Genomic DNA, 17632 nt, shown 5'->3' with positions numbered 1-17632 from the left:
ACCAAGTAGCCAACCCTGGTCCAGTCTTGCTCACCCGGCCAGGTTACTGGAAGGAAGTCTTACTGGAATCTGTGTAACATCACTTTGAGTACTGGTTTCACTTTACCCATGAGCCCACTTTGCAACCTTTCTGCTTCACCATGGGCCAGCAGTAGCCTGCATTATCCCGCGTACTGCAGAGATCACAGCCTTATCTGAAGAGCTGTTTTCATTCTCCAATAGAGACAGTGACAGTCTTGTATTTATCCTTCCCAGACACTGCCAACTCCAGGAGCAAGACAGAGGCCAAACTTAGACCTCCCCTCCTATTGGGAGGGGAGTGAAGGGATAACCATCAAGCTAACAAGAGCAAATGAGTGGACAACTTCTCCAAACAGCTTAAGTGAAAAGTAAAGTAAAGTGGATTTGAGTAGTTCAGACATGTAAACACCAAAATGGATTGGAGAATTATTTTGCAAGCTACAAAATGGATAAGAGATCCAAGTCACAGAAAGCTTAAAATTGAAAATGAAATATCATATGAAATAATCACTACCTTCAGCCCCATGTAGATGCAGGAAACACCTCCCCCCCAAACAACTATAAAACCACTGCCTCTAGTGCAACAAAAAAGCCCCAGACAAGAATGAAATTTTAGTCACAACCCCCAGAAAAAGGCCTGTATGCAATAAACAGGGCTTACGTGGTGGTCTGAGTATCAGCAAGTTGTTAACTGTACAGGATGTAGAGAACAAGATTTACCTGACAACAACACTTGGGATGAGGCATGAAGTAGTCAAAACCAATGCCACATAAAAACTAAACAGACTTCACTGTGTCCAAAAACTAATTTGGAACCCAGTGCAGCCTGTGTAGCAAAGAATACGGTATGCTAAACATTTAATTTTTTTCCAGGAAAGAGACTTCCTGACTGTGTTGTATTAATCTCAGGAACAATCCTGCAGGGATAGGGAAATCTCATTTTTAGGAGGTTTAAACTAGATTGGAAAAAAAAACGAGACATATTGTAAAAACCAACCTTGCCCTACTGAAAAGTAGGCCAGATCATTTAAACCGCTGTCATGTGTGTGGCAATGTTTTTTTCCAGAAGCAAAGCAGATACCAATTTATGAGTTAATTAGTCACTTAAACATCATAAAAAAGCATCAAATGGAAAAAAAAGGAGTTTGAATACCTGTGTTAAAAATGAATAAAATATTTTGTCCTGGCAAAGAATGGGATGCGAAGCCACACGCAATAGAAAGTTTTCCAATCCAATTCTTCGTCTTTCCACAAAGTCTGGATCCATATTATCAGCTGATAACTTATGCCAAACAAATTCAGCCTGTGTGAGCAGAGCACAGTTAAGAACAGCTAGTCTGTAATAAATGCAAAGCAAAGCATAGTTTCAACTTTCTTACCCTTTTTTCTGGTAAAGGTGGGACCACAATATGGGGAAAGGTAACCAACAAGTAATTCCTCAGCAACTCAAATTCACTGTACCGTCTCCAGAGGGAGTCTACTGGGGAACACTGTCCCTCAGTCTGGGACTCAACTGCCCTGAAAAATAAAACAAATCAGAACTGAATGTTGCTGAGATTTTTGTAAGAATATCAGTAGAACTGTTAGTTACTGCAGAAATTTAACATTCATCTACATCCTTCAATGAAATAAGATACAAAAGTTATTTGACAAAGAAAACTAAAAAATTTTCCCAATTGATCCCTAATACAAGCATCATCCACAATTTCTACATGTACTAGTAACTGAAATACTGGAAAAAATAATTTATTTTCTAGTTTATTTGGGACAACTGGCATCTCCTTGCCAGCAGCTAGGATCCAATCCAGCCAACAATTATGCACGAGAGCGGTTCCATACAGATCAGTGTGGCTAGTTGCAACAGGAAAGAACAGCACCAATTCTCCAAGAACATTAGCCTCATCTCCCATTGACTTAAGAGCCTTCAACTAAACTGAAAACTCTGCTGGGCTGAACCCACCTGCTTGGAAATTAACTGGCTACTGGGTCAGAATTACAACTAAAGTAGAATCCCCCCTTTGATTTTCACACGGCGCTTGGAGAAAGACAACACTTTAAAAAAAAACAAAGCAGAAAACAAAAACCCCACACATACCAATTAAGTACAATTGTAAAATCAGATAAGTGATTAGGGAGATCTTAGGAGTAAGTGTAGTATTCAAAAGAACTTTGAATTCAAGGCTTCAGGATAGTGTCCCTTTATGTTCAGAGATTTAAGAGTTCACAGTGCAAACAGACAGACTAGCTGAAGGCAAGATAAGCAAGTACAACATAAGTTAGCAGACCTTTTGTTTAATCTTGATATATAATATTTTTGGAGGCCATCTTTTTGCTGATTTTAAATTAGATTACGAACCCATCTCCAGTTTCCTCTCAGGTTTGACATTAGTCAGTCAATTTATTCAAAACATCATGGCAGATGCTCATCGTCAGAAAGGATTTACATTAGTGGGAACCCACCTCACCTCCCCCCCCCCCGCCCCAGGAAACCCTTGTTTCAGTAGGAAGTGATGTAAATAAGGGCACTCCCTTAAAGTCAGCATAGTGATAAGACATTGTGCCATCAAGCGTACCACTGAGGGAGTGTGATCCTTACTATAAAAAAAAAAAAAAATCCTACGTTTTTCACAAAAACGTAAGGATCTGTATGCTGGTGCCCCTTGCCAAACTCAATACAATTATAATCGTACATACCACTTTCAATTAAAACAACAGTACTCCTCACGTGTTACACTGAACTGCCCTATAGTGTTGCATACTGTTACACTGCTGTTTTACTTAGTCTCAGAGGTAGCTGTCCTTTAGTGCTGGGTTAAGGGACTATGGTACTGCCATGGACTGTGAAAGCAATCTGGGATCCTTTGGGGGTGAAAAGCATATAAATTAATAATGAAAGAAATATGTGCCGAGGAGGATTTTACTAAGTACACATAACACAGGATATTCTGCTGCAATAAAACCACACATTTTAGGATCTAATAAGGTATTATTGACAGCTTGCTAAGCTTGTGAACAGCATGTATTGGACAGGCACATGCAGAGAACAACACTGGAAGAAAGAGGCATTCAACCTGCCAAACTACAGTAGACTGAAAAAAATGTCACAGCTTTTTGTTAAGTGGCCACATTTACATTTTTCTAACCGGCAGAAACTACATTCTGAGACTTGCCAGTGTACACCTATACCCAATTCAATTACATTTTGCCATGGATTACCAATGTAAATACTTCACAGTACTCAAAAATAAAGTACAGCACACATTTTCTTCCAACAAGTTTCAAGTTGTGCAATGTCAATTTGAAACCTACTGCTATTCCTTATTTTTATCTGTGGAGAAAGTTTTAAGGAGATCTAACAAAGGCAGACGCCCATAGTCTAATTCCAGGCTTTTTAAAAAGTATGAAGCTAAACTCCTAATGAGCTTTTTATTGGCAAGCTTTTGGGTACATAAGAAAAGAAGTCTACAGGAGCTGTGTTTGAACCCTGAAACATGCTTGTTGAAAATGAACCCATCCTTGCTCTGTATGCCGTTTCATCTTTACCTCATATTTATGAGGGACACTGCATTAAAACAAATGGACTTAACAAATAAAGAGCCATCTCAATTTTCTGCTTTAAAAACAATTCTATCCCCTTCAGGATGGATCATGCTTTTAATCATAATGCTTAAAGCATCCTTTTGATCAAGTAGCTTTGCCCCAGATAATTGAAATCACACACAGGAAAAAAAAAAAAAAAATCCATTCATAAACATTCCAACACATACAACTGCTGCTGATTAAAAACAAAACCTGGATGAACCCAACTGAAAAAAAAAAAAAAAAAATACAAGCATATTGCTAACAGACACCAAATTCAAAACAACACACAAAACACACAGGCCTAAATTACTCTGCAGCCGTGTCCAACATTACCACAGCATCACAATCCATCTATATTCAAAGAAGCTGCAGCTGCATCCACAATGTACCAGAAGACCATATACTTCCAGGCCACACCTAAATTGCAAGAGCCCTAAAGGCAGCGCAGAACTCAGAGCAAGCATGTCTCACCATATGCAAGCTGCAAAATCATTTTTATGGTATGAGTTTTGTTTCAAGAATACTTTAATTAAAACTATATCTGAGCTACTGCCAGAGATGAAAAGTGGCAGTACATAAACCCAGTAAGAAGGAGAATTAGTATGACTGCAGCCCAGGAAATTGATTTCCAAAAAAATGAATTGTGGGTACAGAGCTGAGCTTTTTACGGGGGAGAAATTCCCAACAGGATTCAGTAATGCTGTCTTGCTGAAACAGAGTAGTTCAGGACTAAGTCCTCAAGCATTTTAAAGGTGTTTAATGCAACTTAGTACTAGAAGTCTTTAACAAAATTCACAATTTTTAAAACTTGAAAAAAAAAAAAAACAAACACACCACACAAAAAAAAAACAAAAAACTGGTTTCACAGATCATCGGCCTCCAAGGATACTGTCACAGAGACCATTACGTGACACGGTCAAAACCAATTTAGTCTATGGACAGTGGCTGCAATTTGAATCCAGCCTGGGGTGCAAAGGGAGAAGGAAAGCTCAGGCTAAAGCAAAACTGTAAAAAAAGACTTGCCTGGAAGCAAGAGGACATTTCAATGTTGCAGAAAAATGAAGTGAGGATGGCTGCAATCCAATCCAGGGAGATTACAGACTCTTAAAAGAAATGCCGGGTCTTCATCCGATCAAACACCACACCTACATTGGGGGCAAGGGGCAGGTAGGGAACAGGGAGAGGAAGAGGGATAGCAATATATTGCGAATCTATAGCAAACATTGGTGGATCCCTGTTAGCCCTTTTAAGAAAAGGCTCATATTAAGAAATTACTTCACACACTCTAAAGCAGAACCTCTATATGTTCAACCTCTTGGGAGCCAAGTGTACTTAGCCTCAGAAGAAACACGCCATATGGAAAAAAAAAGCTTCCCGATTAGACAGCCATCTTGCATTTAGCTTTTCTATGGCTCCAGAGGTCAAATTTCTGCTTGAAGAATGCCAGCTTCATTATAACTTAGATTCTTTCTCTTTGAGTGTATTGCTAGAAAGCTCATACTCACTCTTATTTCCAAATGTCTACTTACAAAACAGGGCTCAGGAGCATCACTTGCTTCCTTTGCACATGTGGCTATTTAGAAGACAGAATAAATTTTGGATTTTAAAACTACACTGCAGAACAACAAGAAAGTTTTTTTTGCCTCCCCACCTACCATCTGACACCTTCAGGGAAGGAATTCTACCTGATCAACACAAAGAGCTACTCAACACAGCTCAAAGACACTCTCATGGACCCGGAGGGACAGACTTCCATCTTCAGCTCCCTCTGTGCAAAAATGAAGTTTATTTCCGACTTACGGGGACTTTTTACCATCTACACTTTTCCCAAAGCCCGACGAAGGGACTGATTCCTGAAAGCTTGCAGAAAAGGACAATTTTCTTGCCATTTTCTAGTTGCTCTGATAAAAGGCATCATTTTGGAACCAAGAATTCTAATTTTTTGTATGTATGAATAGCCTTGAAAACACCTGACTGGGATCAAAGAAAGCTGAAGAACTTAAGCTTCCCAGTTTGGGGGGTTGTCTAGTTTACCTGCCAATGTTATTTTACTTCCTTGTCAATGCTAGCCCTTTAGGAAGAGATGCTGATGACTATAATTGCCCTCTCCCCTAAATCATTCCACAGGTTTATACTGCTATAGGTGATAAAGGGCATAATCCAGCAGTTTTTACCTTTGAAACATTAACTGTTCAGAAATATTATTCTGGCTCTTACACTTCAACTCTAAAACGACAAAATCCTTGCCATAAATCATTCCCTATATAATCCAATCAGCTCTGGGTGCAATTTAAGGTCTTAAAGCTTACAGCTCACCTTCAAAATAACCAACATCTCAAGACAAAAGTGAAAATCCTTGGAAGAGTATGCATAAGAGATCTGTGCAGCAGCTTGTACTTTTCAGGGATGCATCTGGATAGCAGTAATTGTCACCTACCAACAGTGCTTGTCCTTTCTCTGAAGAAAAACCCTCCCCCCGCCCCACAAAGGTTTTAAAAAAAAAACACCAGATGTATTGTGTATTACCTAGGCTTTGTAAGTGCTGGAATGGACAAAAGGCTTCAGCCAAATGCAGTAAAACTCTCTTTCACCTCTCAATATGAAGATAAGGCATTTGTCTTCCATGTCTTGATATGCCCTTAATTAAGAATACATGTCGTTTCCCTCCCTACCTATTCAGCTATTTAAATTAATTCCTTTGTTTATACATATTTCTTTCCAACTTTATCATGGGTCTCAGAAGATTTGACGCACTTTTAAGGCATCGGCTTCTGAAGTCAAAAGCCTCCGCTTCCTCATGGTTGTGGGCAAAAGAGAGGTTGCATTTCTCCTAAGAACCTTTTGTCCCAGGTATTACAGACCACAAGCCCATTATCCCACTTTAAGTACCTGTGAAGATGACACTCTCTCGACTGGTCAAGGCTAATTAGAGTTAACTGCCTTTCATTCCAGGGACAAGCTATTACTGTGTGCTAGTGAAGGACTGCCCTAGCTCTCAGGCTTTGACTCTGATCAATGAGAACTACTTCAAATGCCATATCTGTTTTCACCCTCCAGAGACCAGAAGACAAAGAAGAGTATCAGGAGGCGCTATTTCACTGTCAGGGCAGCTAGGATCTGGAACCAACTTCCAAGAGCAGTGGTGCTGGCTCCTACCCTGGGGGTCTTTAAGAGGAGGCTGGATGAACACCTTGCCGGGGTAGTTTAACCCCAGTACTCTTTCCTGCCATGGCAAGGGGTCAGACTTGATGATCTGCTCAGGTCCCTTCCAACCCTACCAACTATGAAACTATCCAAAACTCATTGTTCTTTTCACTTTGATCTCAAAGAGACCCGACTCACAAATGCCTGGAATTGACAATACTCTATACTTGCTATTCATTCCTGTAGTGTTGGGAATAAGAGTATTTCTTTAAAACCTAGCTTCCAAAAATCTCTGCATTTTAGAACTGTTGTTGTAAGCCTCAAATTAGAAGCAGCAAGTATTTGTTTCTTCACATAACATTCTGGCTGGGTTCTTTAGATTGTGCAGATATTATGGTGCTCTGGACCCTCTCACTGTTAGAGACTGAAGCCTTCTGGCAAGGAAATGTTGCAATATAAACCATGCTCTGATAGACTCTTGTGAAGGTATGGGTCTATACCAAGGACCAGTTAAGCAACAAACAGTTTATGAAGAAAGCATTGCCTTTTCCATGGCCTAAGCAGCTGCCATTTAGGGTCATTTGAAACAGGAGATGTAGATGCTGTCTTCATCTCATGCAATCTTCCGACCACATCAGCTTGGAAATGGACTTGTGGAATTGGATATTACACTCCCTGCTCTCCATACTCCACGGTCTACAAGTGCAAGGAAAAACAGCTTAAAATGAGAGAACACCCTCCAAAAGAGGGCTCATCTAAGTTGTTCCATCTTTTTCCTCAGTGCCGTGCCAACGGCCTTCAGAAGGCAGAGGTACAAGCTTCACTTCACATACAAATAAATTACTGGCTATAGTGTTCGTGTCAAAAAGCTGAGAGAAGACATTATCTTATTTGACTTGGGAAAGCACCCAAAGGCTCAGGGTACGGACACCAGAACAAGGACTCAGAGGGGGGGGGAAAATACAGAAAATGGTGCGGGCAGGCAAGTGCAACAAAAGAATAAAGCACTCAGCTTTCAAGGTGCAAAATGGTGTGCGTTAATCCCACTAACCTGCACCATCCTCACTACTATTGCATTTTCCATATGTTGGCAAAGTCCCAATTACTCCTGGAGGCCCCTAGTCTATTCACTCCCTTAACATGCCTAAGGAGAGGGAATTCTCCTATTTACTGAGGACCATGTCTCAGCAAAGACAGGGACTGAAGGCTCTCACTCCTAAATAACTGCTCTAGGATGAACTGTTAAGACATGTTGACACAGCAGCAAGAGGTAGGTAGCCTCTCATTCTTGTTTCTATGGCAAACACAAGGTCAATCCCCAGCAAGTTAGTCAGGCAATCTCACCATTAAAATCTTTTACATTGAATGGGAAAAAAGGCAGACAGCCATCCTATGTAAAAAGACACTTCTAGTATTCTTTGCCATAGCAAATTCAAGACAAAACACCACTATTTTTACCCATATTTGGATAATACAAATTAATGGTTCTATATGTTAGACTTAGTAAAACCATTCTTTTTCCATTTGAGAATCCACAGTATAAAAAGAACAGCAGATTTTTTTGCTGAGATTTGGTGGACAAGTACATGCAAACCTAGATTGTGAACATCCGTCTACAAGACTTGTGTTTTTTTTTTAATAAGGTAATAATGGGAAATTGAAATTTTGTGGAGATGGATTTGGGGGGGGAAAGCAGGCAAGATGGGAGAAATCATTTTTTAAAAGCGTACAAGATCTCTCTCCACCTGGCTGTATTATAAAACCATAAAGTATCACTGATTACAAGAATACTTCTCCCCAGGAACTCCATTCCAAAAGGGAGCAGAAATCCACAAAGGTGCTCATTACACTTAATACCTTCATTACCATCTAATTTTTAAGACCACATTATGAACACCATCATTAAATACAAGGACTGCAGACCCAGCTTCAATTAAGATTATAATCACTTGTTGACATTCAGTCAAACTTCTCAATTTGTTTTGGTTTTAAAAATACAATATAATGCTTGTACAATGTTCAGACAGGAAAACCATATGTTTCCCCTCTAAGTACAGTTCTAACAATACACTTTATTCATTGACTCAACCAACCTGCCTGGAAAAAATTAAATGACAAAATTAAAACCTTCAACTTTTACCTTCGTAACTGATGTTATCATAAGTGATTAGAAGATTATGTTACTCCAAAAGCCACATTCATTTACCTTAATTCAAAGTGCCAATGTGAAAAGTTTAGCCCATCTACTTAACCTCTTCCCATTTGCTATTTAAGACTAATGAACTTAAATGAGCCATTAAACAATTCTTAACGCAATAAAAAGAGGAATGACTACAGGAATCTTAAATAAGAAAGGAAGGAAATAGATCTGATATATTTCCTTGTAAAAGCAACAACCCCTTCAACTGCACAAGCTATTCAGTTAGCTTTGGGCATTTAATCTTTTACTATATGAGAAGTAAATGGCAGTAAATGACACTTTTTTTCCCCATGGACCATACCACGTCTATCCTTTTTGTAGTTTATAAATACGCATTTTTAAAACATGGAAACCAGTCTTCTTCACCTCTCCAAAAATAGTTCTCTTTAGAGGTCTCAGAATAAAATAGAAACATGACCATTAAAATAAAGACAGACAAGACATCCTCGCCTCCTTGCAGTGTTTAGTAATTTGCCAGCACAGGAAGGGAATATTGATAATAAAAAGGCAGCTTTTCTGGCAGAAAATACACTGATATCTAAATGATGACCAGCTCACAGCCCTGCCTCCAAAAGAGAATTTAGAACAAGGTTCAAGACCACATACAGATTTAACTTGAACCTGCAATAGAAAATGTGGAAACACAGAAAGAAGATTACAGAGCTTAGTAAAAATATAAGCAAAAACTAAAACTAAAAGACTGGCAGACTATCACGAACAGCCATCCCAAGGCAGAGGTGTATACACTTTGCTACTTTTGCCATGCCTGTATTCTGTTTCCTTTCAGGTCATGTCATGCACAGATTTACAGTCTGGATGGGTTCTTCACTGGGAAAACTGAATGCATTGGCCAGCACCAGTAACTATACTGCATCTGTGGAAATATAAAGATCTGTCCATAGCATATCAAGAACATTTAACATGCAACATCCTGGTATCACAGAAGGGGCACTGAGGTGGGACCCAGCAAGCTATGGGCTCACAGTTCAATTCTCTCATTGACTACTGTTTACATTTGTATGCATTGTATAACACTTCTAGCTAAGCAAAGCTTCACATTGCTAATCCCAGGAGGAAGGCAAGTATCAATAATCCTGTTTAACAGGTAAAATAAACTAAAAAAAAAAAAGCTTGCCCAAAAATTTTCATGCAACTGAGAAAAGACCCTAGGTCAGAGCCAAATCAGCAAAACTGGCTTCCTACGGCAAAAGTTATTAGGCCACACTACTCAAGAAGAGCTTAAATCCAGAAATCCTGATACCCCCAACTTTCTGCTGTTTTGTATATCATTCCTCTCTTTATTCTTTCATCTTTGAATTTAAGTGCTAGAACTATATGCTGGGGATATGAAGTTAATAGAAATTTCTGGTTTTCCAGTTCTTGTTTTGAAAACCAGAGTGGTGTGGAACATCAAAAGGTGTTTCACATTCTGGCCACTTGACACGGAGGGGAAGGTACGAAAGCGAGATGTAGAAGCCTACGAGCCTAGAACTGCCAGGTTATATCCCCAGTTTGCACACAAAAAAGGCTAAAACCAACATTCTCAGATTTCAGTGCTTAAGGCTCTCTTATTTAAAGATGCCCGATTACTCAGAGGTTCTATATACTTGTATCTCCCACTGTATAGAGGGAACTGCTCTTGCTCAGTCTCAAAACAGAAACAACCTTTAAACTACATATCTCATTTTTAAACATCTGCATTTGCCCGAAATCCACTACTTATTTTGTGAAATAAGGAGATATCTGCCTCCTTTTGTTATGCGATACCGAGAGTACTGATGTTTACTTATGTCTTCTTACAGAGTTTTCTATCTGTGGACTCAATCCATGAACTGAACATTTATCAACACTATCACACCATTGTGAAACTAATATGGCTAACACCATACCAGAACAAATAAACAAACAAATGTATTATATGTACCATCTAGAAGAGATCAACGGAAGTTATCAGAGTTCTTAGAAAACGTGTCCTAAGAAGAGAGACTGAAATAACTGAGTGTTAATCCAAAGACAAGACAAGGCTGAAAGAAGATATAACACAGTCTTCATAAATAAATAAATAAATAAAATAAAATAAAATAAAAAACCCACTACTGCAAAGATGACAGCTGTAATCCGTTTTCTAGGTTCACTGGGGTTAGAACAAGTGGTAGTGGGCTTAAATTGCAATAAGAGAAATGTATGTCAGTTGCCAGGAAACACTTTTCCACTGTAAGGATAGTTAAGCACTAGAATAGAATACAGAGAGGTTGTTGAGTCTGTCACTGAAAATTAAGAGCAAATTGTATGAATATCTATCAAGAACAGTTAGGAGTTAACCCCCCATCCCAGGGCAGAGTTGGAAATGGACCAGATGACCCCTTGAGGTCCCCTTCACCCTATTTTCTGTGAGTTCAAGTGCTACAAGTAGTACTGAATGGAAGCTGTGAAATAGTTGCACTTTTTCAGAACTGTTAGATTTTTTTATTTTTTTTTTTTAAAGGGAGGGGAGGGAGGAGAGAACAACATTTAACACCTACTGAGTTCATGATAAAAAAGCAAATGAAGAATTTATGTAATAAAGTGGGATGCTTCCTCGAAGTCTGACTGTTGGGTGCAGTATGGTAGATTGTGCTGAGGTGCATTATTTGAGAGAAGGAAATCCACACACTCAGGTAGGATGGTAACTAAGGGTCTACTCAATTTGTGATTCTGCAAAAATTCAAGATTGTCCACAAAAAGTCATCTTAATCAAAATAAAACGCTCACTCCCCAGATGGAGCCAGCAGTCCTAGCTGCTGCAGCCCAGCCTCACAGCCCATCAGGGGGGAGGGGGGAAAATAAGGTGGTATTACCATTTGCTCTTTGAAAGAGACCAGTTAGTGGGCTTCACAGACCTCATTTCAGTAATAGCTTTTGTCTTCTTTTACTTCTCAGCTACAATTTGTAAAAAAAAGTTACAGCTTACATATAGGTTAGTTTTTTGTTCTTGAGAAAAATTCAAGCTTAAAAAAACCAAACTGTGCACAGAATTAAAGATCTGCATTTAAGCCTGGATAATGGTAGACTTGGAAACCCTAGCTAATCATAAACATAATGCAACCATTATTGAATGTTCTTCCTTTCATACAAATTGAATTTTATTCTTCAGCTATGGAATACCAAAGTATCTTATTACTTACAGGCAAACTGATGTGAAGCCCACCCAGAGCTACAATCTCAGCATGAAGCACATTTAATAGCCAGCAATTATATTTGTGCCAGGAAAGCAAAGTTTCTTGCAAACAGAAAGAAGCACCTATTCATTTTACTAAAGATGTGAGAAACCCACACTTTCATTTCTGTGAAATTTATATTACTATCTGCTGAATAAGAACATTCCTGGAAGGATACCTGGGCAGCAAAAGGCATCTTTGGCACTGAAAAAGGGCTAGGTTACCAAGGGCATGTTTGAAACCAGGCAAGAGTAATAGGAATATACTAAACCACGCTTTGCTTTGGAGCCACACAGACACTCCAGAATATACTTCACATCACAGCCAGACACTGCAACTTTGCCCTTCTTTGGTTGTCAAATACAAATACAGGAAAAAAAATACTGTATTTAATGTGAAAGATTGATCATGTAACCAATACCTTGAAGAAGTAACGTGTCCTTCCTCTCTTCCCCACTATCCACGTAGCTGCCAAAAACTAGGCTAGTGGCAAAGATGCATTGTGCTCCCATGTGGCGATTTACTCTTAAAATTTAAACAGGTTGTATAACAATTGTACTGTTGTGCAACCATGTTGTGGCTTTGCAGTATCTGTGTGAAATAAGGCATCTCACCTCTGAATGAAAATATATATATTTTGAAGTGGGAAGGTTTACATGGTAACCTATGAAACAGAAGCATCATACAAATATTAATGATACTTTAAACAGATATGGAATTCATACATTGGCATAAACATAAACTGCAACAAGTGAAAGTTTCCCAGGCCCTCAGCTGAAAGTATTAAAGAGCTCCTCAAATAAACTAACAAGTATCCTTTTATTAAGATCACTTTAGCCATACATAATCCAAACGGACCTCCTTGGATCAGCATATCCAGTCTCTGTACTGTTGTGCAAGCATTGTATGGTGTGTGCGCGCGTGACTAGTTTTGGTCATTTTGAAGTTTATTTATGTACAGTGAGTTTCTGTTTTGTTACAGGTTTAAACCAGTTTCCCCATCACTTAAACTGGTTTATGTGCACCTTCTGTCCCTAGCCTTTAGGGGTACTTTCTAAAGTAAATAGTTATCAGTATCTAAGCATTAGCATGCAAATCCACCTTTGCAAAGTCTGATTTTCTAATTATTTACTACAATTTAAATATTTACAATTGCAAACAATCTTTGCAGCACAGAGAGAAGTGAGTACCATAATTTTGTTACATACACAGTTCAGAAAACTTAGAGACAAACACTCCATTCAGTAAGAACTAATTCTAATTAAAAAACAAAAGTAACCCTTAAAAAAGGGAAGGAAGGAGATGCACATTTAAGGTTAGAACACCTGGCTGAGAGAACAACCTTTTTTTTTTAAATACTGGGGCAGAATTCAAATAAGAAATTCAGCATCTAGCAAATGCAACAGGTTGCTTCACATAACAGGGGTTAAAGAACCCCTCTCCTCTGTATTTTCCAGTATGCCAATAGATCACATGACCATTCTTAGCTATAACATACATGGAGTCAAATGCATCTCATATGCCAAAGGCCCCCCTATATATTACAGGGATCGAGCAATTAACTGGTGAATTGTCCAGTTACCTTGAGACCACCAGCAACATGCATGAAGGACCCATCATGCCATAAAAAGCTCCAACCAGCTATAAAGTTGGACCTCGAAAATGTGTAGTAAGCCTTATAGCTGGTTGCTGTTGAGCTTTAACATTTGCATGTGTAGCAGGGTTTCCCATGCAGCTGGGAGCTCGGTCAGCTGATGGGGCTCCCAGCCACAGGGGTGGACCATGCCCAGCTGGGGCAGGGTGTTCTGCAGCCGAGGGAAATTTCAGCCCCAGCAGCTGCCAACTCCGAGTCCTGGAAGCACACAGACCTAGAGCCCTATAGCTGCAGACACCGAGTCCTAGCAGTAAGGAGATATACCTGCCCCAGGGATGCATGAAACCCTCAAGGCTTGGGGATAATGGCTGCCATGATTCCCCAGCCCCAGGGATGTGAAGGGGGTCCCCAGGGCTCATAGCTCCTCAACAGAAGGAGCTCCCAGTAGTGGGAGCAATGGGATACAGTGTACAATCCCACAATCATGCTTCCTGCCATGCATTTGTGGCATGCCATGAGGCTCAAATGTGTGGACTGCATATTAGATCCCACTGCACCCTGACCTGCAGGTGTAGAAGGGCTTAAAGTTTGAGTGACTGCTTATAGATCAAGTCTGTAACTCCCTTCAGAGACATAATTTTCAAGGACCAAAGAACACAGGATTAACAGTTAGATACAGCATATACTAGTAGGATTAGTTGTGCATCTGGAGCATCTCTCTCTTTTTATCATGTAGTCACGTGAAGAGGTTGTATTATTTATTTATTTATTTTTTTAATAGACAGATTTGGCATGACAAACAGGAAACCAATTCAGTTCTCTCACTCAAGTTGTGCTTGAACCTAACCAGAAGTTTAAAATGAAATGTTATTATCATTATCAGCTTACTGTTAGGTACCTTGTCTCAATGAGGTAAGCAGTGTAGGTTTCTTGCATGTTCACGGCATTTCTTCCAGTCCGTTTTTCTGCTTCTGAGACACTGATTTCTATTTTCTTCAATAAACAGTCTTCCATCTTAAAAAAAGAAAGGCTGCATATCACATCCATTACATAGAAATTGATTTGTTAACTATGCCTTCCTCTTTTCCCCACCCTTGTTACTTAGCCTGCAGAACTGAGACCTGTCTTACTAAGGAGATCAACAGTACTACCCAGCATGCAAAATTAAGTATATATGCATTTCTTGAGTTTAAGTCTTCATGCCCTGTATGTCTCGCCATACTTCCACATACAAAATTCCCTTGCCTGCTCTTGCGTCAGGAGCCAGACAGCTGTTGTGACATGTGGAACTCCCCTCCAGCCAGTCAGTGCTGGCCACCCACTTGTCTTTGGGCAAGCCGCCCACTGTTACACCTTGGTGGTAACTAATGAAGTTGTTAGTTATCGGGGCAGCCGCCCGCCTAACAAGGGCCTAATGTACATCCTCCAACCTCCCTTTATATGCATCCTAAGCCTCACAGATGGTTCTCACAGCTGTGCAACATCCCAGCAGTGTTGAGCCTCTTGCATTCTGCCCTGCTACAGGCCACATACACACCACCCCTCTCACTCCACCAGCTCTCACCCAGTCTATCACACCACCCTCTTCACAGCCATACTCATACCACCCTACTCATGGAGATCCTCGGGCACCCCTCAGTCAGCCCTGGCACAGTCTTTCAGGCCTCTCCCACAGCCCTCACCTGAACAGGACTGAGCGATTCACAAAACACTAGGCCAACTCCATCCTTTTCTCATGCCAGATATCACACCCCAGCTATTCCCATTAAGGAATGATGACACCCCGTTTAAAAGCAGCTCTCACTCCACCACCTCTAAGGCCTGAGGCCCAATTGCAGCCTCAGGTGCCCTAAGGCTTACCTGGACCAAGCCAAACCTCCTCTCCAGGGGCACAACCTACTCATCCCTCTCACCAGGGCCACAACTTACTTGGCCTAGCACCCAGCCTCCTCTCTGGAAGCACACACCAGGCCCTCCAACTCTCACCCCTTCCTGGAGCTCACGTGACTTTCACCCAACAGGCTTAGGTACCCCTGGCCCCACTACCCTTTCTCCAGGCTCTTATACCCCTAACGGGCTCAGGTGCCCCACATGGGCACGCCCGGCCCTACTTCCCTCCGCTGTTACAGTAACTCACTGGATGGTGGCGGCAGGGGTTTAGGCACCCCAACCCACCTTACACTGGGGAGGCTCTCAATCCCGGCATTAAAGCAGCCCTACCCTGCCAATGGCAGGACCACCAGGTCTCCCTACCCCAGCAGGAGGACAGTTTCAGATCATGCCCAGGACCAATGAAGCCTCCTCCATCCCCATAACCCCCACCCTTACCTCTAAAATATCCCTGATTAGCAAGAGAGCTGGGTGATACTACTCCCTCGACTGCAGGAAGCAGACTACCCTCTCTCCTGGCTGGGCTTTGTTTGAAAATGGCCACCCTCATCAGGCACCTGCAGGCTGCCTGCTTCAGCCCTTAAAGTGGCAAGCGCGGGATGGAGGTGCTCCGCCACCCACCTTCCCCCTTAAAATGAGTCCCGAGGGGGAAACTTCTCCCCGCTGCAATAGCCCCTAAGTGGCGAGCGCCCCCCTGGCGCTCTCTCGGCCACAGCGGTCTTCAGTCAACTTCGCATCTACAGCGCTACTATTCCTACGGGGTCTCGGCAGGAAAAGGTGCACAAAAAGTGGAGAATCCAGACAAACGTACGTTAAACCACAGGACGGATCCAGCGCGTCCTCCTAATGAATCACAATACAAGTTTAGCATCGCGGCCAAATTTCACCGCAAAATTGCACGCTCGAAGGGCTAGACGGCATCCGCTTCTGTCTAGGCAACGAGTAGAAACGCGACGCAAAATTCATATTTATATATTTTTTTTTTTCAAAAAATCAAGGCTTCCTACTTGCCGATTTAAGCCAATACCACGAGAAAGAGCAAGAAATCCTGGAAAATTAAGATAACGCTACGGAAAGTCGGGAGCCAGCCGGAGAGAGAAGTAACCTGAATAATGATCTTAGCGGCTGCATTTTTTAATTAACCGCTAATAATGAGAATAATGAGCACCCCCTACGTTGTCTTTGGAGCTAAACGTTGCTTTTTAAACGCACACTTTGTGTCGCGGACCGTCTCGCGCCGCCGGCTCCACGTATTCGGGGGGTTCGGTTCAAATGTTTCTCCCCACGCCGCAGCGGCGGCGAGGTAACACGTCCCAGGGGCTCCTGAGCGTTTGGAGGATAAGGTAATCAACTAGCACCCTAATGAGGCGGGGGCTAATTACCAGGCGACCCTGGCACACGTGCTGTGGGGGTCATGGGGACGCAGGGCACTGCTCCTGACAGCCACGGGGAAGGAAATAACCTGCGGTATCGGGGCACTTCGCTGCGAGGTTTGTTTTCTTAACCCAGGCCGGCCCCGCGCTGCCCCCTCGGCCCCGCCCGCTGGAGGGAGGCTGGAGGGCGGCGGTCACGCTACGCGAGCACGGGGCTCTGCCGGGCCTGCTAGGCCGCAGCGCCGCCCGCCCGCCCGCGCCGCCCCGGCGCGCAGCCCCCCTCAGCCCCTCACCGCTGCGGCTCGGCCGCGCTGCTCCGCCGCCGGCTCCTCGGGCGGTAGCGGCGGCGGCTCGGGCCCGTCCTCCCGGCTCCTCTCCATGGGCTCGGCCCGGCTCGCCCGCCCGCCCGCCGGCACCGCCTCCCGCACCGACACCGCCTCCGCCTCCGCCGGCCTGAGGCGCCGGGCGTCCCGAGGAGGAGGAGGAGGAGGAGGGAAGCGGTGGTTTGGACGGCTCCCCTCACACGCGTGTGTGTACACGTACACACACACACACACACTCTTTATAACCTTTATATAGAGCTCAGCTCGCAAAAGTTACGAGCAACAGCCCCTCCGTACTGAGGTGCGCG

The 17632-nt window shown here is 42.2% G+C and overlaps 1 protein-coding gene across 5 annotated transcripts in view; it reads right to left on the bottom strand.

Annotated features, from left to right (window-relative positions):
* SNX4 (sorting nexin 4) overlaps positions 1-17428 on the bottom strand; it is a 48438-nt gene extending 31010 nt beyond the window's left edge. For 2 of the 5 annotated variants that reach the window (XM_059727448.1, XM_059727449.1), the window contains exons 1-4: positions 17295-17428; positions 14637-14752; positions 1401-1539; positions 1175-1324 (exon numbers count right to left, since the gene is read on the bottom strand). In XM_059727448.1, the coding sequence (XP_059583431.1) occupies positions 1175-1324; positions 1401-1539; positions 14637-14752; positions 17295-17381 (492 nt within the window). In that variant the 5' untranslated portion in view covers positions 17382-17428. Of the gene's footprint in view, positions 1-1174; positions 1325-1400; positions 1540-14636; positions 14753-16066; positions 16154-16840; positions 16973-17090; positions 17189-17294 lie in introns of those variants that run through there. The other 3 variants (XM_059727452.1, XM_059727451.1, XM_059727450.1) reach the window with 3 other exon arrangements.
* Between the last annotated feature and the right edge of the window lie 204 nt (positions 17429-17632).

Source organism: Alligator mississippiensis, chromosome 4 (assembly GCF_030867095.1).
Source record: "Alligator mississippiensis isolate rAllMis1 chromosome 4, rAllMis1, whole genome shotgun sequence".
Classification (NCBI taxonomy): domain Eukaryota; kingdom Metazoa; phylum Chordata; order Crocodylia; family Alligatoridae; genus Alligator; species Alligator mississippiensis.
The sequence above is the reverse complement of the archived record's forward strand: the minus strand, read 5'-3'. Positions and strand labels throughout refer to the sequence as shown.